This window comes from Musca autumnalis, unplaced genomic scaffold (genome assembly GCF_047663935.1).
Source record: "Musca autumnalis isolate F117 unplaced genomic scaffold, ASM4766393v1 scaffold_3, whole genome shotgun sequence".
Classification (NCBI taxonomy): domain Eukaryota; kingdom Metazoa; phylum Arthropoda; class Insecta; order Diptera; family Muscidae; genus Musca; species Musca autumnalis.
In genome coordinates this window covers 95,069,119-95,093,694 of record NW_027411866.1, presented here as the reverse complement: position 1 = coordinate 95,093,694, position 24,576 = coordinate 95,069,119, and the positions used below count along the sequence as shown (strand labels likewise).

The following is a 24,576-nucleotide window of genomic DNA, read 5'->3' as shown; positions in this document are numbered from 1 at the left end:
ATAAGAGGGGAACGATGACCAATAGATGTCGCTAAAGGCAATAAAACCGCTTATAGATAACAGTAGCAATTACTATCAGGTATTGAGAATGAAAAAAATATAAGGTAGTTGCATACTACAACTGCTGAATTGTTTAAAATTCAACGTATGATCAAAACTGCAGTTTTATTTTCCACAGAAGAGCTTCTATGTATAAAATACCCATAATTGTAAATACCCGGAAAATCGTATCCAATAACGTAATTAACTTATTATAATTAACAGACACTTTTTTAAAGGAGAACATCATAGGAAGTTAGTGTGACTACATATGGGGATTTCCGAGTGTAATAGTACACTTTTTCAAAAAGTGTTTTTTATTTCCTTTATTGTTTGCTGTGGCGGTGCTCCTCTTCAGCGAAATATTTTAGTATATTTTTAGATCTTTTTGACTAACGGTTCCAGAGGTATCGCGCCTTGAAAAAGTGGAATTCTGTAAAAACTATATGCAAAGAAATACTAATAACTTTTTTAATATTGGTTCAAATTAATTTTTTTTGTTTTTCTTTTTTTTTTTATCAGCTATCTAATAAAAACTGAAAAAAATTGCACAGTGGTCTTGGATAAAATTTTCGCGATTTAATATTTAAAATCAATTTTTTTGATTTACTTAAAATTGGTTAGAATTAAAGTACGATTAATTACAAAAATTTAAGTCCTATTTGGTAGTGGAATTCGAATAGACATCCAAGCCGAAAAATGTACCGAATATTAAAGTGATATTTTCTTCAGAAGATGATTATTTAAATACGAAAGAGGAATTGAATTTAATATATGCAATGATCAAACCTATCACGACCACATAAAAATTGCATTAAGTAGTTCCCACTAATACTGGTACACTAATTGCTAAACAATTCTTAAAATCGCCAAATAAAGAAGTTTTAAAGATGTTTGAGATAAATTCTTAACTAAAACATCAAAACAAGTCTTAATAAACTAAACTTTTTATTTTTTGGTAGAATAACAAATGTTTCACACTGCTGTAAAGGAAATTTTTTATTGACAAATTTATTAATTATTCAAATCCCAATATCAAATAGGACTTAAAATTTTTATAATTAATCGCAGTTTAATACAAAAAAATAAGAAAATCGAAAAGTACAATCATTGATAAAAATTGTTTTTTAATATTAAATCGCAAAAATTTCACCCAGTCCACTGGGCAATTTTTTTATATTTTTTAGATAGCTGATAAAAACAAAAAATCGCTTATAACGACTGTCAATGGACCGACGGAATCGGTCGCTATATGCGGTATGTCGTTATAAGCCATATTTGTTTTGTGTGAGCTTTAAAGTGCCGCAGAAATTTGGGAATTTTGGATTTCGTCGTCATAACAAATATGTCGTTATAAACGGCGACTTTATAAGCGATTTCGCCTGTATTTCTTTGCCTATAATTTCTACAGAATTTGGCTTTTTTAAGGCACAATATCTCTGGAACCCTACGTCAAAAAATCTGAAAATATATTGAAATGTTTTGCTGATGAGCAGCATAACCACAGCAAAAAATAAAGGAAATCATAAACCACTTTATAGAGTTTCCGACGAATATTTCGAGGTGTTACAAACAAAATGACAAAGATAATTATACGCTCCATTTTATTGTGGAAGATATGAAGAGTTGAAAGGAGCTATGTCATAATTTGTATGTGTGTGCGTAAAATATTTAAACTAAATTATTCGGCTTATGTATTTTCTGATTTTTTTTTTTAATTCAACGCACCGACTGCCCTTTTTAACAACCTCATATATCTCCCCATCAGTGTCCATTTTTCGGATATATCGATTGCTGACAAACTCTTCAAAAACGGTCACACTGACAAGCATCGCCATAGCCAGGGGAGGCCCGGGTTGCGTTCGCCAGAATTTTTATTTTTTTAGACATTTTGTAGTATAATTTACTCACAAAACATAATATCTCAGCCAATTTTTGTCCGATCGACTCGAATTTTTTTGCAATTTTCCATACCCCCGTTAAATCGTGAATATAAGGTTCGATAAGGTGATTCGATAAAAAAAACCTCACGCACAAATATTTCGAAAATATTTATTTGTGTTTTTTGACAAGTTTTGAATCACTGTAAGCAGATATGTATATAATAAAACACAGGCTTTATTTACAAGGAACATTAAAAACACAAAGACACAAGGATCTTTGAACTTACTATCACAGCACTGGTTACTTCCAGCAATATTGATTGGAGATTTATTTTTTTTTTTTCAATGAGTATTCATGCATTCGAGATCATTTAGGTAGTCATTCAGAGTTACAGATAGTTCTTCGAAATCTTCAACGCGGAACAATTGACTGCTGAACCAATGATCATCCAATAAGTAAAAAATTAATGAACCTGTTCCAGGTTTCGGGTATCAGAATAAACGCAAGACGAACTAGAATGACACGAGACCTCCCACGTGCATTGCAGATGCTTGGGATCGGCCTTAACTTTACATAAGAGTTCTCACACCTCTCAGTGAAATTACAGAAGAGAAATTTCTTGTCGTCTCTGCAGCTATCTGTTTTCTTAATCTCAGTTTTACCATTGGTGAAGGCTGCTTTCAATTGAGCATAATTGCTCATCATATCCTTCGAAAGAAATTCTCGATGTTTGGTGATTTAGTCGACCCATGGAGCTCATCTTCCTTGGCAACGCGAAAAAGGCAATCCAGCACATGATACAAAACTTAGGTGTAGGGTGACCTTTCTTTTCGAATATTTGCTGCAGTCGAACTACATCATTTAGCTGGTATTCACGCTTGCAGAACATGCGAAGAGGTTTCTTTGATGTGTGGTGAATGGCCACGTGTCGGAGATGTCAGGATTCAGGAGGGAGAGATAGCTATTTAGGTACATAGAGCTGTCAAAGTGAAGTTAGGATAGTTTTGGGTGGGGGTCTTCCGCCAAGCACAACACTGCTGGGGGAGTCATACACCAACCTTGTGTGTACCTGCTTCAAGGGATTTTGTATGTAATCATGCGGGGGGTCTTTGGGAAATTTTGTGGGATGTTTCGGAGCTCCTTACGAAAATTAAATCTGATTGGGACCTTTTATTCTGAGGGGGGTCTGGTGCAACTAGCGTTATTGGGATTGTTAATTTGCTAATTTGTTGCATTTGATAACATGCTTCCTCCTTAGTAATGGGCAGCGGGATCTTACTGGAAATATTTTTGCTTCGTGATGAATGTGTTCTTTCGGAGCATTGGCAATACGCAGTACAGCCCAGCCACCATCTCAGCATGTTCACAGAAAAGGTACAAATTATCGAAAGTTAAAGGGTTTTTGGTCGTCAGAATAATCGGCACGCGGATAAGGATATTTAATTCGACGTTTACCTCTTTTGTCCACGATACTTACTGATGTGTGAATCTATGTCATTGATGTCCCATGCGATTAGATGTACTGGCGATACGTAAACTTTGAAGAGCAAGGGAAATAGTACGCCACCTTGAGGTACCCCTTGTTCGTTTTTTCTTGAGGAAACTTTGTATACTCTAAATTCGAGTTAGGACTGTCTACTGGCCAAACAATTTGACATCCTTCTCTTGGGGTGGTTGGGGGCGTTCCTCAAGATAGGGGAATGGTTCACTATGTCGAAGGCTTTCGACAAGTCTACCACCAGTAATACAGTTCTATTATGCGGCCTGGTGCGGTTCAGCCTTCCGATATCCTTGCTGTAACTTCACAGTGGTCTGTGATCGTGCTTCTTCCAGCTCTGAAGCCATGTTGGAGGTCGGCCAGGTGGAAATGCTAAATGAAGTATGACAGTAGTATGAACACGAGAACTTTCACTAATGGTGATAATAGTGTTGTGGGGCGGTGTCTTTTTCCCAAAATTTCTTTGAGAACTCGTTTATGCATTTGATGACCCTGTTACAACGATGCACTTCGCTAGAGTCGAAATGGGGGAAAAGGATAATCAAACATGTTCCATATCTTGTTCATTCCACATTATCCCATTCCGCATTGGTGATAGGTGACAATCTTCTCTCATTGTCGTTGGTCACGGTGACCATATACCGTTATTTGTTGTTAATTAAGTATGTCGTTAACTAATCACACTACAGGCTTTTCATTCTTTACTAATTTATATTAAATTTCCAATTCATTTCCCATCCTTTTTGTTATTTTCTCAAAACAATTTCCACATGTGTACACAAATTATTATTGCAAACTCATTTCAACTCTTTTCATTTCAAAGGAAGTTAAGAAGCTTAGTGACAAGCGCTATAATCACAACAAATTACCCAAGGGAAATTTTGTTATATTCCAAGTATAAAACTACTTTTTTAACATTGAGTTTTGAACTTTTGAGTTGTGATTTAACCACAAATGAAAAACCATTAGCCTTTTTTGATATAAGGCTTCATATATTGCAAATAAATCCAATAATATCATATCTTGGCATATTCGGTGTCAGAGAATGAAGAAAATTTGAAGATTGCTTCTTCTTTCTTGCGGCCACATTATCGCCAGAGTATTCGTTGAAGAGGATGTGAATGAAGTGGAAAGAAATTCATGCTGATTTCTCAGTGGTATATTCTTGGTGGCCCAACAGAGGAACAATAACTGCAAGATTAAAATAAAATATAGACCAACTGTAACCATCAATAGCATTCGCTATTCTACTAACGTCCTTGTGAGCGCGAATATGTTCGACAATGTTTTTTGCAAAATTTAACAATTTTGAATTTATTTTTTTTTTTTTTTCTTGAAAAATAACGAACACTCAATGTGACCAGAGTGGTTATGCTAGAGAATTTTTGTCGTTGTGTGTGTGTTTTTAATAAAAGTGAATTGGTTTTGCAACAAATTGCACTGGCAACAGTGAATGGTGGTTTGGTGCAATGTGGCGTATATGTGGTGACAACAAGTAAACGCAGTGGTGGTAGTATAGAAAAAAACATTACATTGCAATTTATATATTTCTTTACTTTTGCGTAATAATAAACCACAAAATCAATTTAAAACAGACTAGTAAAAAATCGTTGAGCTTGAGCGGACCGAACATTTTATACCATAAAATATTTGGAACTAAAATGCAATAACTACTTTTCTTTCCTGTCCACAATTTTAGGTTGAGAAGCTTTCCGAACACGGATACCCTAAATGCCTTAATTAGGACAGAAGGGTGGTACCCTTTATATGGCATTGACATTTTTTGGTGTAAATGTTTTATGACCACTGGGGAGTTCAAATAGTTAATTACAGATAGTTCGGTTAAAAAAATTATCCAAATTCCCCAAAGCACCGTTATATGGGGGCTATACCAAAACATGGATCTATCTTAACAATATCTGATAGAGAGGATTTGCGGTTCCCTCAAGTGTCAAACAACAGGTAGTTCCGTCAAAAAATGTAGCTAAAACCGTAACTAAAATCATAAGGTTCCATTATATGGGGGCTACACCAAAACATGGATCTATGTTAACAATATTTGATGGAGAATTTTTGTGATCACTGGAAACCTCAAGTGACAAATAAGAAGTAGTTCGGTCAAAAAATTTAACTAAATTCCTCAAAATACCTAAAATCGGGAGTTACCGTTATATGGGGGCTATACCAAAACATGCACCTATGTTGACAATTTTTGGTGGAGAAGTTTCGTGACTGCAGATAACCTCAAATATCAAATTACAGGTAGTTCGGCCAAAAAATTTAGTTAAAATCCTCACAATACCTAAAATCGGGAGGTTCCATTAAAAGGCAGCTATTCCAAAACGTGGACCAATGCCCAGAGTTATTGGTGGAGAAAATCCTTGACGAACTGGGAACCCTAAATTCATGTAACATCCAATTCAGACAGTCGACATCGATAACAACATTGTCGGGAATGTTTTCTGACCACTGAAAAACCGAAATGCCAAATTACGTCCAATTTGGGCGAAATCGGGCAGTACTGTCATATGGGGCTTTTCTAAAACGTGGCCCTATGCCCAATATTTTTAGTGGGGAACCCCAAATACCAAATTACATCCAATTTGTTACGAAAACGTCGATATTAACTTGAAAATACCTCAAATTGGGTACTACCATTATATGGAACTATTTCGAAACGTGGACCAATGCCACAATTTTCTTCCCAACCGAAAGTTATTTGTTCTTTGATGACTGGAAACCCTGAATGCCAAATTACATTCAATTTGGGACGAAAATGTTGATATAAACTTCAAAATATGTACCTGAAATAGGGCTGTAATGTTATAGCCTATCTTCGACCCTATCATGCCTACAAACAAGAGAAGCATCTGTGCGAGTCCTATCTCAATCTTTCTGGATACTAGAGTCATTACCCCAAACGGAACGACGGACATATACTTTATAGGGTCACAAATTATTATTTAAATTCGATATAAACGGAAAAACAAATTGAATATGCCCTCCATAGGCGAAAGCGCTTTCTTGTGTACAACAAGGGGCACCTAAAAAGTAGATGTACGACTGCTGTTGTTGTAACTGTGTTGAAATGCTTGTTTTCGTGCTTAAGCTGGCTCTGGTTTATCTCCAGTTCTATGAATGTGTCCGTATCGATGGGATGTAACCAGAGATCTATTGGAGTTCAATTCAATTCAATAAACTTTATTTTTCAATTAATAATAATATGTACATTTAGTAATATCTACAAAGTTGTGTGTTTTTGCATACATAAAGTTTTACAGCATGGTTTAAATTAAAACCGTCTGCCGGAATAATGAGTGTTATAAACATATTAATGATTGTATTCGCTTATTAACATTTGTCTATATTTTAACGCTTCTTTTATGTAATAATATAAATTTGACCAGCTATAATTTTCACCACCGTTTAAAACATTGATTATTTCACTTTCTGATAATACAGATTTATTAAAATAATGTTTTCTAATGTTTTTAAATATGGGACACCTTCCCATGAAATGTTGTGTAGTTTCTATCTCACTAAGATTGCATATAGAGCATAGATTGTATGGTTCTGATCTGAAGTTGTTGCAGTTTAGTGCGAGCATACCAGCTCTTGCTTTCATTATAAATGATATTTGGTTTTGTCTATATCTGTCGTTGCAATATGTTGTACCCAACTGAGGATTTAGGTGTCTGTAGATTCGATGCTGACTTTCTTGAGAACTTTGAATGTGTTGTATAAAGCTCGTATTCCTTACTTCCCATACTAATCTTTGGCATGTACTATACCACCTTTCTTTATCCATACCAACACTTCGATAATCAATATTGTGGTAATTCAAGCGATCTATATAATCCTTGTACCAATAAGCATTTCTTTCAATAGCTTTTTTGGCAAGTATGTGTGGTAGTCTGTTAATATGGTATTCAAAAAGTACTTTATTTATATATTTTAGATGGAGTGTATACGTATACATATAACCAGGTTCGTATCCGGTCTCTAAGGCTAATATGTAATTAGGAGTATTATCTGGTAGCCTTAATATGCGTTTGATAAAATACCTGTAGAGTTTTTCTACGTCTTCAAAGTAGTTGCTACCCCATATTTGGGCACCGTAACTCTGTATGGAACGGCATACTGCTAGGAACATTTTCCACTTTGCGCTAAGAGAAATGTTAGGCTTTCCAATAAAATTTTTCCACGTGACATTTAGACAAGATTTAGCTGATTCGTTTTTGATAGTTATGTGTTTTGTAAAGGACAGTTTGGGAGTTAATATGATTCCGAGATATTTATATTCATTTGCTATGCGAAGTGTTTCTCCTTTATATATCCATTTGTTGCTTGTTGATATTCTGCCTCCTTTTCTAAAAATCATTATCTCAGATTTATCTTTGTTGACTTCCATACCCCATTTGTCACAATATATAGCTAGATTATTTATCATGTTTTGTAGTATAAGTGGATCATCTGCAAGGATTACAATGTCATCCGCTTACATTAATATCCTGATATTCATATCATCTATGTATAAGCCACCATCAAGCGCATTATGCAAATCATTCAGATAAGGCGAATAAAGTTGGAGATAATAAACATCCTTGCTTTACACCAGATTTTGTCTCAAAAAAAGAAGAGAGAGATTCTCCTGTCCATATGGCCGATTTGGTATCTGTATAGACTTTTTCTATAAAATTCAGTATTTTGTTCGTGAGTCCACTTTCATAAAGTTTGTATATTAATAGACTTCGTGGCACCCTATCAAATGCTGCCCTAAAATCTACAAAAAAGGCATAAACTTTTTTATTTTCCGTTAATTTTAGGTTTATGATTGACACCAAGTTGAATATATTATCCGTTGTTGAGTAACCTCTGCGAAAACCTGCTTGATATTCGTTTAATATCTGGTATCTATTTAGCCAAACAGTTATTCTGTTGTTTATCATTCCCATCATGAGCTTAGCTATACAATTCATAAATGCAATTCCTCTATAGTTACAAGGATCGTTTGGATCTCCTTTCTCGTAAATTGGAAATATGATGCTTGAACGAAACGTGTCAATATCTCCGTGACCGTTATATATATTTGAATATGCGTTGCATAGCGAAGTTAAAAATTCATTGGTTGCATGAATGAAAAACTCATATGGTATTCTGTCCATACCAGGTGCCTTGTTTTCTTTGAGCGTTCTTAGTAGTTGCCGTATCTCGGCTAGAGAAAAATCGCTGTCCAACAAATCATTTTGTACTTTATTTTGTGCATAAAACACCGTTGGTGATTGAATGGATGGGTTTAGAAGCGAATCAAAATAATCTTTTAACTCCTCTGCCATGATATTGCATCCTATTATGTTATCTTTCTGCCTTATTTCCTTAGCAAATTTCCACCAAGTTTTGCTATCGTTTACGCTATCAAGCCTGGCCTCAATTCTGCGGTAATAGTCCCTTTGTTTCTGTTCACATAATTTGAGTAGGCTTGACAGGGCAGTTGAAAACATGACATGCCTAACCTCCCAGGTCCTAACCACTATATAGTGGATAGGACCTGGGAGGTTAGGCATGTCATGTTTTCAACTGCCCTGTCAAGCCTACTCAACTAACTCCAATAGATCTCTGGTTACATCCCATCGAAACGGACACATTCTCATGGTAACAACTGCAAAACTTTTGCCTCCTCGTGTAGATGGTCCACTGAAAACATGAAGAGACACCTGTTGTAGTTCTTGAGGCGGCGTTCTGTCAGGTTTGAATATTTTTGCATCGGCAAGTGCTGCCGGCTAGGGACCTGAGGACCTTGAACCTACATCTCAGCTTGTTGCAGATAGCTGTGGCATGCCTGGACGACATGCACATGATGTCGAATGTGACCCCTAGAATTTTGTGGTTGTTTGCGGTCGGAATTCTACTACCATCGACCATGACATTCTAATCTGTTCTCACCTCCGCCGCCCATGTGGTGAACAAAAAGGTCGTAGATTTAGCGTCGGATATTTGCATATTCCTCGCGTGGAGCAATGTGGTAAAATCAGTCAAATAGGAGTTCTGCCTTTCACCAATGACATCAGGGGAGGTATCTTACGCCTATATAATACATACTAGCAAAGTGCCCGCTACTTCGTATGCGTTAAATATACAAAACAAATAAACAATATATAATATAGAATGGTGGAAACATTTGGTGTACTAATACGTACCACTTTAGTTCGATTTTCGTCACGCCTACACATCAAGAGCAATCCACATTTTTTGAGATATTTTAATTGAGGTTCTCAGCGCAAATACATAAATACGAACCTCCTCCTATTATTTCAAAATTCCCTTTACACAATAACAAATTGTACCAAATCCTGTGCCATTGACAACTTTTCGTATATTTATGGCACATATTTCTTAAATCGGACGTTATAAGCAAATGATAACAGTAATCTTAATTCCAAATCTCACGAATCCAAATCTATCCGTTCATCCAATACAAAATTGTACCATACATGGAACCATTTCGTACCCCTAAGTGTACCTAATTCCACATTTTAGGATACGAGCGCTATAATTTCACCCAAATCCTAATTGTACAAAATGTAGTACTTTTTGTAAGCATAAGGCCATGTTTATATTATAGCCTTTTGCTGGGTTAACCTTCTTTATGAGGATTTGTTTGACGTATATGTAATGGAATTGACATTTAACCCTTTCGGTGATTCTATGCCATATGGCATAACCAGTTTTTGAAGCCCGTTTTAAGGCAAAATACTTATGGGCACTCTTTTTTTAATAATTTTGTATTTTTCCCTGAAGTGTTATCTAAAAATAATTCGACAAAAATTTTTGATTGGTGGACCCTATACATTGTTATGTAGCAAAGAGCAAGCGCTCCTCGTTCGATTTAAAATTTGCATGAAAATACCATCTTATAATTTTATATATTTTATTAACAAAAATATTTTTTTTGTTAACTTTTTTTATTTAATTTAGTAGATAATCATTGCCTTAATAATTAAAACGAAAAAAAGATCCGAAATATAGTTCAATGGAGCTGCCAGATTTTTTATATTTCATACTATGCCATATGGCATAGATTTTTCCCAACGGAAATGTTTCACTTTGTTTGACTCCCAGATCTTCTATTGTAAAACCCCTAGATCTTCTATAAGAAGACCTCCAGATCTTGTATAAATAGACCTCCAGGTCTTCTATAAGAAGACCTCCAGATCTTGTATAAGTAGATCTCCAGGTCTTCTATACGAAGACTTCCAGGTCTTCTATAAGGAAACCTCCAGATCCACCATAGGAAAACCTCCAGATGATGTATAACAATTCTTGCAGATTTTCTAAAATAACTCCTCCAGATATTATATTAGATGGCCCCCACGTCTTTTACAAGCTGACCTCCAGCCCTTCTATAGGATGACATTTAGGTGTTCTATAAGAAGTCCTCCGGTTTTTTTTTATAAGAAGGCCTCAAATCTTCCATAAGAAGACCCTAGGTTTTCTATAAGAAGACCCTAGCTTTTCTATAAGAAGACCCTAGGTTTTCTATAAGAAGACCCTAGGTCTTCTATAAGTTGCTTTAAATATTCTAAAAGAAGACCTCTAGATATTCTATAAGAAGACCTTCTATGTGAAGACCCCCAAATCTTCTAATAGCAGACCTCCAGATATTCTATGAAAAACCTTCATGTCTTCTATAAGTAGACCTCCTGGTCTTCAATGAGAAAATCTTATGTTTTTCTATAATAAGGGCCCCTGCTCTTCTATGAGAAGACCATCTGGTTTTTTATAAGAAGGTCTCCTGCTCTTCTATGAGAAGACGTCCTGCTCTTCTATGAGCAGACCTCCTGCTCTTCTATGAGCAGACCTCCTGCTCTTATATAAGAAGACCTCCTTCTCTTCTATAAGAATACCTCCTGCCCTTCTATATGCGAACGTCCTTCTCTTCTACGAGAAGACGTCCTGCTCTTCTATGAGCAGACCTCCTGCTCTTCTATGAGCAGACCTCCTGCTCTTGTATAAGAAGACCTCCTTCTCTTCTATAAGAATACCTCCCGCCTTCTATATGCAAACGTTCAGCTCTTCTATGAAAAGTCGTCCTGCTCTTCTATGAGCAGACCTGCTGCTCTTATAAAAGAAGACCTCCTTCTCTTCTATAAGAATACCTCCTGCCCTTCTATATGCAAAAGTCCTTCTCTTCTACGAGAAGACGCCCTGCTCTTCTATGAGCAGAGCTCCTGCTCTTGTATAAGAAGTCCTCCTCCTCTTCTATAAGAAGACCTCCTGCCCTTCTATATGCAAACGTCCTGCTCTTATATGAAAAGACGTCCTGCTCTTCTATGAGCAGACCTCCTGCTCTTGTATAAGAAGTCCTCCTTCTCTTCTATAAGAAGACCTCCTGCCCTTCTATATGCAAACGTCCTGCTCTTATATGAAAAGACGTCCTGTTCTTCTATGTGAAAACATCCTGTCCTTCTATGAGACGACCTTTTGCTCTTCCAGGAGAAGACATCCTGCCCTTCTATGAGAGGACCTTCTGCTCTTTTATGAGAAGATGTCCTGCTCTTCTATAAGAAGACCTCTTCCATTTCTATAAGGCCTACTGGTCTTCTATAAGATGAAATTTAATTAAAAACTTGAATATTTTAGTTTTGTTTTTTTTTTTTTTCATCTTTGTGTTTATTTCAGCTTTAGTCCATATTTTGTTGTAATTCAATTGTTTGAATAACAACAAAATATTTTAAAGTGGACATGAAATTTTTTTTCCTTTAAATTCATTCTATGCCATATGGCATAGTGTCCAAAAACCACTTTTCCAAACAAAATGTTAAAAAATTAGTTTTGATTATTCATATAGTGGGCTTAAGTATATATAAAATTGGAAAAATATATTTTTCAGATCAAAAACAAAAAAGAAGCACCGAAAGGGTTAAAACCCAGTGGGTTTGTTAAATCCGGTTATATATAAACGTACTATAAGTACGCAATTCCAAAACTAAGTACGCATTTCCAAAACTAACCCCAACAGTAATATTAACTCCAAAATTCAAGATTCCAGCTCTAACCGTTCGCTCAAATCCAAGTTGTGCCAAATATACTACCGTTTAGTACTTTTCGTACATATAAGTACGAATTTCAAAAACTTCCTCAATCCTACATCCCAACAGTAATCTTAATTCCAAACTTCAAGATTCCAGCTCTAGCCGTTCGCTCAAATCCAAATTGAACCAAATTTAGTACTTTTCGTACTCATAAGTACGAAATTCAAAAACTACTTCCATATCTCAGTCCTGCACTCCTACAGTAATCTTAATTCCAAATTTCTTGATTCCAACTCTATCCATTCGCTCAAATCCAAATTGTACCAAATTTAGTACAATTTAGTACTTTTCCTACCCATAACTAAAAATTTCCAAAATTTTATCAATCCTAAAATTCAACATATATTTTAATTCCAAACTTGAGGATGGCAGCTACATCAGATCACCGAAATCCAAATTGTACCAAATTAAGTACCATTAAGTACTTTTCGTACCCATAAGTACAAATTTTCAAAACTACCACAGTGCTATGTTCAAACAATAAGCTTAATTCCGAATTTCAGGATTCCATATATATCCGATAACTCAAATCCAAATTTGGTACCATTTAGTACTATTCGTATCCATAGTACGAATTTCTAAACCTACCTCTATCAACACTCCAACATCAATTTTAATTCCGAATTTCACGATTCCAAATGTATCCTATCACTGAAATCCAAATTGTACCAAATTTAGTACTATTTAGTACTTTTCCTACCCATAACTACAAATTTCCAAAACTTTATCAATCCTACACTCCAACAGTACTCCTATTCCAAATCTCGGGTTTCCAGCTATATCCGTTCACCAAAATGCAAACTGTACCAAATTTGGTACCATTTAGTACTTTCGTACCCATGAGTACGAATTTCTACAACTACCTCAATCCTACACGCCAACAGTAATCTTAATTCCAAATTTCGGGATTACAGCTGCATCCGATCACAGTAGTCCAAATTGTACCAAATTTGATACCATTTAGTACTTTTCGTATCCAAAGTACGAATTTGCAAACCTCCCTCTTTCAACACTCCAACAGCAATTTTAATTCCGAATTTCACGATTCCAAATGTATCCCATCATTGAAATCTAAATTGTACCAAATTTAGTACTTTTCCCACCCATAACTAAAAATTTAAAAAACTTTATCAATCCTACACTCCAATAGTACTCCTTATTCCAAATCTCGGAATTTCAGCTATATCCGTTCACCCAAATCCAAATTGTACCAAATTTGGTACTATTTAGTACTATTCGTACCCAAGAGTACGAATAACCACAACTACCTCAATCCTACACGCCAACAGTAATCTTAATTCCAAATTTCAGAATTACAGCTGCATCAGATTACCGTAATCAAAATTGTACCAAATTTAGTACAATTTAGTACTTTTTGTTCCCATAGGTCCGAATTTCCAAACCTACCTCTATCCAGCACTCCAAAAGTTATCTTAATTTCGAATTTCAGGATTCCAAATGTATATGATCACCCAAATCCAAATTGTACCAAATTTGGTACCATTTAGTACTTTTCGTTGCCATAAGTACGAATTTCCAAAAGTATCCCAATCCCACACTCCAATAGTAATCTTAATTCCAAATTTCACTATTCCAGCTCTATCCGATCACTTAAATTCATATTGTACCAAATTTGGTACCATTTAGTACTTTTCGTACCCAAAAGTACGAATTTCCAAAATACCTCTATCCTACACCCCGACTGTTATCCTAATTCCAAATTTCAGGATTCCAGCTGCATCCGTTCCCCCAAATCCAAATTGTACCTTATTTGGTACTATTTAGTACCTTTCGTACCCATATGTACGAATTTCGAAAACTACCTCCATATCTCAAACCTATGCTCCAACAGTAATAGTAATTCCAAATTTCAGAATTCCAACTTTATCGGTTCGCCCAAATTCAAATTGTAGCAAATTTAGTACCATTTAGTACTATTCGTACACATGAGTACACGTTTTCAAAACCACCTCCTTATATCAACTCATCTTCTAAACCTTGATTTTCATTCCAAATTTCAAGATTTTAGCTCTATCCGTTCACGTAATACCAAATAGTACTAAATTTAGTAACTTTTAGTACTTTTCGTACACTTATAGTTCGAATTTCCAAAAACCATTTGGTACACCTTTCTAACTCTCCATCAGTGAATCTCATTCCAAATTTCAGAATTCTAGCTCTTCGCGTTTGCCTAATACAAAGGGTACCATATTTAGTACCTTTTAGTACTTTTAGTACACTTCTAGTTCGAATTTCCAAAAATCCAGCCTTATCTGACACCTTCGGACCAAGAGTGACCCTCACCCAAAATTTCAAGATTCTAGCTTTAGCCGTTTAGTCTGGGCGTTGATTATCAGTCAGTCAGTCAGTCAGTGAGTCAGTGAGTCAGTGAGTCATCATTACTGAACTCTTTTATAAGTATAGATAATAATAATTGTTCCCAAAACATCCCAGATGGGACAAGGGAGACTTCTCTCATATCAATTAGTGCACCCCGATTCACATTAGCTCAATGATATGGGCTGTTCTCTTGAGCCTGCCTACTTATGTCTGGCGAACTGTGACACTCTTCGCTAATTTTGGTAGGGGCATCATCATTGACAGCGCAAAATGTAGAGCTACCAATCTGCTCAATCAACGCTATACCCCACTTGTAATTACCTAGGACAAAATGCCACAACTTGTGATGAGCATTAAGTCCCCTAAGTCCAGTCTGTTATGACCTTCCAAAAGCGGACTAATGTTGGGCCTATAGCCTGGAGTACAGCTATTATTATCGACAGGATGTATACCTCTGCAGTTCCACACCTGACTGCTGAACACATTCATTCCATGTACGGGTCATTATAGCCAGACACAAGCGAGATAGGTCTGAATTGAACAGACTAGTGCAACAGGAAAACTAGCAGCTCAACCTCCACTTCTGGTGCGATGCTTCCTCAGTACGTTGTAACCATCACAACGTTTTAAGCTGAAGTTGTTGTTGAGCTAGATTTACTGCACCGCCGCGACCACTATATTCTCAAGCCTCATGAATTCCACTATTTCCTCGATCTTACCTCGAAGTTCATTGCAATTAAACTGCAAAAATTATGAATTTACAGGGATTGGAACATCAACGATTGCTTTTAAGTGCTGAGTGTTGGGGGTACTCGTAGACTATAACACATTAGGGGCAATTTTCTCACAGCCTGCAGCAACGTATCGTAGTCCCTCACGAAGTTTGAATGTGGTAAATGCAATGTTGGTGGTTTTCCCGCTACTTGTGGTGAATTTTGAAGTACAAAAACCACTGCTTAAACAGGAAAGCCAACTGATCCGAGGTAAAAATCGCTAAGAATCTATGGTCTGTAGCGATTTTCACCTAGGAACGTTGACATCCCTGTCCATTCCCCTCAAATGATGTTATTCGTTGAGTATAGAGAGGTGCCGAGGTAAACGATGTCTTTAACTACCTCAAAATTGCTGGTACCAATTTCCACAGTTGGACCGAGTTCAGTGGACGCATTTCGCATATATACCATCAGCTTGGGATTGTCGCCGTTTGCTACCAGACTCTCATTAGCAGATTCTCCTTCACCCTTCTTAAATGATCTTTTACAGATCGACCTATGATGTCAATGTCGTGAGCGTGGCTATTGGTGCATACTGTGCCATTTCTTTTGACGTTTGCATCTAGTATAACCTTTTCCAGCACAATATTGAAAAGATCCTTTTTTGAAACCTATTTTGGTTCTGAACTGTTTGGAGGTTCTTTGCCGTATGTTTCTATACACCCTTTCTGAAAGAAAAAGTGCTTCTATATACACTTTCTGAAAGAAAGGGTGCTTCTATACACCCTCTCTGAAAGAATGTATGTTTCTATACACCCTTTCTGAAAGAAAAAGTGCTTCTATATACACTTTCTGAAAGATACGGTGCTTATACACACCGTTTCAGAAAGAAAGGATGCTTCTAGACACCCTCTCTGAAAGAAAGGATGCTTCTACAGACCGTTTCTGAAAGAAAGGATGCTTCTATACACCGTTTCTGAAAGAAAGGATGCTTCTATACACCCCTTCTCAAAGAAAGGATCCTTCTAGATACCGTTTCTGAAAGAAAAGGTGCTTCTATACACCCTTTCTGAAAGATAGGTTGCTTCTGCACACACTTTCTGAAACATAGGGTGGTTCTATATACCCTTTCTGAAAGATATGGTGCTTCTATACACACTTTCTGAAAGAAAGAATGCTTCTATACACCGTTTCTGAAAGAAGGGGTGCTTCTAAACACCATTTCTGAAAGAAATGACGATTCTATACACTGTTTCTGAAAGATAGGTTGCTTCTATACACCGTGCTTCTGTACACCCTTTCTGAAAGATAGGATACTTCTATACACCCTTTCTGAAAGATAGGATGCTTCTATACACCCTTTCTGAAAGATAGGGTACTTCTATACACCCTTACTGAAAGATAGGGTACTTCTATACACCCTTACTGAAAGATAAGGTGCTTCTATACACCATTTTTGAAAAAATGGTGCTTCCATACATCTTTCATCCCCTACGTCAACCCACCCATAAACATACCAGCTTTAAATTAATTTCATTAAATTCTTTCCTAAAGAATTTTCTAAATCTCCGAAAACAACTAGTTTGCATTTAAACCTGATATTTTCATACTCTCTCTTCCGTTCCCGCTCCCTCTGTAAATTCTGATTTAGTATGATTTCAAAGAAATGTTGAAAAGTTGTTAAACTGTTTGGCAATCACCAGGGACAACTGTCGCCATTAGTTGAACTCTACATTTTCACCGAATATGATTGCTGATGTTTAAGACGGGAAAGCAACGGAAGGTCTCAAGAGTGGAATGAACAACATCGAACTGCTGCCAAAGTCAACGACCATAAAAACATAATTCAGTTCTCTAAGTGCTGCCCTGTTAGCATACAAATGCAAAACATTGCACTTTGCTACAATAACAGAAAATGTAAAAAAATAAAAACTGGGACTGGAAAATTCAAAATGTTTCACAAATGATGAAATTATTTTTTATTTGAGCAATACACCCATTATTATAAGTCTTCTTTTGTTATAGTTTGGATTTACAGAACAGATTTATAGCGATCGGGTTGACTTAAAGTTAAAAGTGATGATTGAATTTCAAGGAGGAGCTTTTCAGCATTTACTTTTAATGTGAAAATTATATTTGTATTGCCTCCAAATTGGTTTATTTTGCGTTTTCAAATCCATCCGATAGTGAAAGAAAACATATAATAATGACCCATAGAGTCAGTTGAGCAATAGTGATTTGGATAATCCCTATGTTTTAGGTTAATGATATTTTTTAGTTTAATTCTGGAAGATGTATTTTTTGATTGAAAAAAACATTATTCGATGCTTTTTATCTGATGTTGTAAATTTTAAGACTGTGTCGTGTAATTAATGTCAGTTATTATACGCCAATGAAAATTAATGGTTTAAATAATTAATTTGTTGAAGATTTTTTAAATACGAATTTTGTCCATTTTTTATTCTTACAGTTTCCTGCCATGAGAGCCCTATCAATATCCTCAGCAGATGCATTCATTTTGGTCTATGATGTCACAGATGCAACAACGTTTGAAGAAGTCCGCATGATACGTGATCAAATCCATGAGACTAAGGGCACTTCAGCTGTCCCAATTGTGGTTGTGGGTAATAAAATAGATTTACTAACGGAAAACAGTGATCTTAGAGAGGTGAGTTGAAAGAACCTTAGAAACAAAGTATAACAATATTTAATGAAATCTAGAACCGGACTTTCCAACTTTATTATTGTCCTCTATAAAAAATGCATATTCAAATTCTTCATAAGTGTGTGTGCTAGGGTGACCTTTTGCCTTTTTTTTCAAAAACTAATGCCTAAAATAACTTTTATTCCATTTAAATATTGACAACGCCTCAGCATAAACCACTTTGGTCAATAGAAGTAATCCTTCTTTCAAAATGGGTCTATGACAGAACCCTTTCTTTTAGAAAGGATCTATAGAACAGCCTTACTTCCAAAAAGGGTCTATAGAAGCACCCTTTCTTTTAGAAAGGGTCTATAGAAGCACCTTTCCTTTCAGAAAGGGTCTAAAGAAACACCTTTTCTTACAGAAGAGGTCTAAAGAAACACCGTTTCTTACAGAAGAGGTCTAAAGAAACACCCTTTCTTACAGAAGAGGTCTACAGAAGCACGCTTTCCTTCAGAAAGGATCTATAGAAGCAACCTTTCTTAGAGAAAGGGTCTATAGAAGCAGCCTTCCTTTCAAAAAGGGTTTAAGGAAGCAACCTTTATTTTACAAAGGACCTACAGAAGCACCCTTTCTTTCAGAAATGATCTATAGAAGCACCCTTTCTTTAAGAAAGAGTCTATAGAAGCACCTTTTCTTCCAGAAAGTGTCTATAGAAACACAATTTCTTTCAGAAAGGGTTTATAGCAGCAACCTTTCTTTCAGAAAGGGTCTATAGAAGCACCCTTTCTGAAAGGAAAGGAAGCAACCTTTCTTTCACAAAGGGTCTACAGAAGCACTCTTTCTTTCAGAAAGGGTCTGTAGAAGCAGCCTTTCTTTCAGAAATGGTGTATAGAAGCACACTTTGTTCATCATAGCTACCATGTCATAAAGCATGAATTTGGTTGCGGATTTGTAATTGGTCGAAGGTTAAAACGTCTGGTCTCCAGCTTCATCCAAGTGAATGAAAGACTTGCTATAATACGGATAAAAACGAAATTAATTTATTTGCGCTCATGCCCCCACTGAAAACAAGGATGAACAGACCAAAGATATATTTTATGAGCGCTTAGAAGAAACTTATGACCGTTGCCCTGTCCATGACATTAAAATTATTCTAGGCGATTTTAATGTCAAAATTGGAAAGGAGAATATCTTTGGCCCAAAAGGCGGGAAATTCAGTCTCCACAGCGAAACATCTAACAGTGGTATGAGGCTGATAGACTTTACAGCTGCAAAAAAACATGGCTAGCAGTACCAGATTTAAGCATCTCGATATTCATAAGGCAACCTGGCTGACTCCCGATCAGAAAACAAGAAATCAAATTGATTACGTTGTGATACATGGGAGACATTCATCGAGCGTGTTGGATGTACGTTCTTTCCGAGGAGCAAGCATAGACTCGGACCACCACCTTGTTGCAGCAAAGGTACGTACCCGTCTAAACGTAGCGAATAAAGTACGAACAGACATACAGAAATCCCACTAAACTGGCTCAATTGCTTAATCTAAGCACTCCTCGTCCCGATAACATATCAGCACAATGGCAAAGTATTTCCCACTCCATGCAAACAGCAGCAAAATCTTCACTGGATACCAGAGACCTCCACCAAGGAATCCATGGTATGGCCAAGGGTGTCGTGCTGCTACCGAAGAGAAAAATGCAGCATAAACGAGAGAGGTATCGGGAGAAAAGGAGAGAGGAGAAACGTCTTTTGCGCAGGAAAAAGAGAGAAATGGAAAAGCGGGAGTTTGAAAAAATCGAGATGTACAGGAACCAGAATGAAGTCCGAAAGTTCTATCAAAGAGTGAAATATCAAACTGATGGCTGAGGTACAGGCACATCCTCCTGTAGAGACCAGCAAGGTAATTTGGTAACTGATACAGATAGTTTGCTCGCGATATGGAAGGAACATTTTTCCAAACTGTTGGTATCCGATAGTAGCGAAGACGGTGAAGATACCACATATCTAATCCCAGAAGATGGTATTGAATGTATGCCGCCCAGCCAAGATGAGGTAAAGACAGCAATAAACCATCTGAAGAAGAGTAAGGCAGCAGGAGCCGATGGCTTACCAGCCGAGCTGTTCAAAACCGGAGGCGACACGCTGATAAGGTGTATTCATCAGCTAGTTAGCACCACCTGGCAGAAAGAACGAGTACCCGACGATTGGAACCTGAGCATCCTGTGCCCTGTCCGCAAAAAGGAGATACGACTGTATGCTCTAACTATAGGGGCATAAGTCTTCTCCCTATTGCCTACAAGATATTGTCAGAGATATTATGCGAACGACTAAAGCCTACGGTCAATAAAATATGCGGCTTTAGTCCAGGCAAATCCACCATTGACCAGATATTTACCCTGCGGCAAATCCTGGAGAAGACCCAAGAGATGCAGATCGACACATACCACCTTTGTGTCGATTACACAGCAGCCTCCGACAGCCCCCTATGTTCAAAGGTATTCCAAGCCATGTCTGAATTTGGTATCCCTCCAAAGTTCATTCGGCTTTGTAAAATGACATTAACTGATACTCGGTCCTCAGTTAAAATAAGAAAAAACATCTCCGAAGAGTTTAGTACCAAAAGAGGTTTCAGACAAGGAGACGGCCTCTCGTGTGACTTATTCAACAGTCTGCTGGAAAAGGTTATACGAGATGCGACGGTCAAAAGTAGTGGCACAACATATACAAACAGCCATAAGTTACTTGTCTATGCCGATGACATTGACATCATGGGTCGACCGGTAAAGGAAGTAACTGATACCTTTGCAAAAATCGAAAGGGAATCTGCTAAAGTGGGTCTGCCTGTGAACGGCGAAAAGACAAAGTTCTATATAACGACATCAGTATAGATAAACGTATCGAGATGCAACGAATGCGTTGGCTAGGCCATTCATAAGAATGACCGATGATGAAAAGGCGTATAAATACGTCCCACATGGCGATGCACGCAGAATTGGAAGGCCTAAGCTTAGATGGAGCAAACAAGTGGATGAAGAGATGTTTTATGCCCCCAACGAAGACTAAAACACCAGCCATTTCGGAGAAATATTGACGTCACAACCATTAACATACCGAAAATCGGGAGGTACCGTTCTATGGGGGCTCTATGAAGTCGTAGTCCTACACCGAAAATTTTCGGATAGAATTTTTAATACTTCCAACAAAGACTAAATACCAAATTTCAGCCATTTCATAGAATATTGAGGCCACAACCTTCAAAATACCGAAAATCGGGAGTTACCGTCCTATGGGGGCTATGTGGTCCTGTGGTCCTGCGCCGACAAGTTTCAAGTGGAAAGTTTATTGCCACCAACGAAGACTAAATACCAAATATTGAGGCCACAACCTTCAAAATACCTAAAATCGGAAGGTACCGTTCTTTGGGGACTATACGAAGGCGTGAACCTCTACCGACAATTTTCGGGTAGAATTTTTAATACTTTCGACAAAGACTAAATACCAAAATTCAGTCATTTCGGAGGGATATTGTGGGCACAACCTTAAAAAAAATATGGGGGTACCGCTCTATGGGGGCTATTGAGGCCACAACCCTCAAAATGCCGAAAATCGGTATGTACCGTTCTACGGGGTCTATATCAAAACGTGGACTGATATAACCCATTTTCAATACCAACATCCTAGGAGTAATATAAATTTATATACCAAATAATAAATCTCTATCTTTAAAAATGCTTGATTTCAACGGACGGATATGGTTACATCGACTTAGAATTTTATTCTGATCAAGAATATATGTATATACTTTATAGGGTCTCCAAGAATATTTCGATGTATTACAAACCGAATGACAAATATAATTATACAGACGGCTGCAGCGACATGAAGTTTCTCCACTCGTATCTTCCGTCACTTTACTGAGAGGAGTGAGATCCCTTTTGTAAAGTTTAAGCCGGTCCGAAACCGTGTCATCCTACCTCTTCTTGTGCTTCTTGCACAACTTATGAAACTCATACAAGAAAAAGGGCAACTTTGAACATTTTGGCGTGAGGTTTTTTTATCGAATCTTTAATTAAAACTTATCAAATTATGGTGCATGGATATAAGGTTTCAAACAAGTTATAACCCTTTTAGTTCTCAGGAGTTGCGTTGCACCAATATACTCGTAGCTTACCAAATACCAACTTATCGCTGGTTAGGAATTTGTTTACCATATCTGCATCGATATCATACACTTATTATATCAGATGCCTATTCTAAGTTCTGAGCTACCTAAACATGTAAATGGCTTTTGGGTCTTGCTAAAAATCTTTAAAGAAATACACATTTATCGGGTTTTTTGCTCTTTCTGTAGCATATAAATAAGTTCACATTATTTGTTTACATTTCTTCGGAACAACACCTACCAAACAATTCAAGATTTCATCTTTAAAATGGTCTCTGTGGCTACGGCAACAAAACATAAAATAGCCACAAAAAACTGCCTCCAAGATAAATATTAACACCTATTTGGGTCTTTGGCAAACAAGTAAGTCCTCGCACATCAACACGAACAAAACCTGCGCAACAACACTAAACAAACAAGAAATGGACGAAACGGAATGTGTGCTAGACATTCCATCATCATTTCAACGTTGATTTTTGCGTATTTTACCTCCGTAGAATTGCAATAGAAAAGAATGGACGAAAATTAGCATCGGATTGTATGAAAGGAATGCCAGAACGACTAAAAAATACAAGCCCACTCATCCAATGTCCTTTTGCACAGCGACCGATTTCATTTTACGTGTACGTGTAAATTCTTTTGCATGGCTAGTCATAGCTGAAATTGGGAAAAAATAACTTTCCACACGAATGAAGAGCCATGACTCGTTGTTCGTTAACATCAGTGAATGTGGAGAGGGAATTTCCACCCACCCACGTATTCGCTATTATCCATCCATAACCACCAATGACATTATAGGGGCAGGTAAAAAACTATGGCAACACATTTTAAGCGAAAGAAAATTGATTTTCTTCGTCTCAACTATTTACAAGTTTTTTGTTTTTGGTCCCATGTTTTTGAATTTTTTCCATTAAAATGCTTGATGACATTTCATACAAAAATATACGCATGAATGGGGGAAATAGTGTTTACTCCTCGAAAAAACCGCACAGCCTACTACATGCATATTCTGGTAACAATGAGCAGAACAGTATCCATTTATTGTCAACGACAATGTGAGATTTTTGTGTCAACATACATACATGCAGTAAATTTTTTTGAAATGATAATTTTTTTTATGAAAACTAAATTATAAATTTATTTTTTATTTTTCTTTTTATTTATTTATATCTTTATAATTGAAAAATACAAAAATAAGGAGATCAGAATTTAATAAACAAAAGTTAAAATTCAAAAAACATTTTAGGTCGAAAATATAAGCGGACAAAACTAAAGCACCCCCCCATTTGAGGTACAGCAAAAACTATTGAAATCAATATTTCGTTGCATATCCTCTATTCTGGATGACACAGTCACATCTTTTAGGCATAAAGGAAACTAAATTATTAATTATTGCAGGCGAAATAATCGGTTTTCGGAAAATTTAGCTTAAATCCTCAAAATACTGAAAATCGGAAGGTACCGTTATATGGAGGCTATACCCAAACGTGGACCCAGGTCCACGATTTTTGGTGGATATGTTTTGTGACCACTAAGAACCCTAAGTACCAAATTACAGCTAATTTAGTAGGAAAATGTGGCTTAAATATCCGAAATACCGAAGATCGGAAGGTACCGCTATAGGGGGGCTATACCAAAACATTAGCCGATATTGTTCATATTCATCCAAAAATGATGTTAAATCCTAAATATTGCAAAGACTCTGTAAAACATGGAGGCGGAAGGTTTTTTGCTGGTCGTCGACTGAATAAGCCAGCGTCTATCGTTCTTCTGCAATTCGTTCTTTTGCTAATTTTTAAACGTTAGCGTATTGTATTTGACTAGTGGATGCTGTAGTATCATTTTTGGATGAATATGAACAATATCGGCTAATGTTTTGGTATAGCCAACTTATAGCGGTACCTTCCGATCTTCGGTATTTCGGATATTTAAGCCACATTTTCCTACTAAATTAGCTGAAATTTGGTACTTAGGGTTCTTAGTGGTCACAAAACCTATCCACCAAAAATCGTGGACCTGGGTCCACGTTTGGGTATAGCCTCCATATAACGGTACCTTCCGATTTTCAGTATTTTGAGGATTTATGCTAAATTTTCCGAAAACCGATTATTTCGCCTGCAGTAATTAATAATTTAGTATCCTTTATGCCTAAAAGATGTGATTGTGTCATCCAGAATAGAGGATAAGCAACGAAATAT

At 36.7% G+C, this 24,576-nt stretch overlaps 1 protein-coding gene across 5 annotated transcripts in view; it reads left to right on the top strand.

The window, feature by feature from the left end:
* LOC141397052 (ras-related protein Rap-2b) overlaps window positions 1-24,576 on the top strand; it is a 232,473-nt gene that overhangs the window by 176,144 nt on the left and 31,753 nt on the right. For all 5 annotated transcript variants that reach the window (XM_073972884.1, XM_073972886.1, XM_073972883.1 and 2 more), the window contains one exon: window positions 18,037-18,234. In XM_073972884.1, the coding sequence (XP_073828985.1) occupies window positions 18,037-18,234 (198 nt within the window). The remainder of the gene's footprint in view (window positions 1-18,036; window positions 18,235-24,576) is intronic.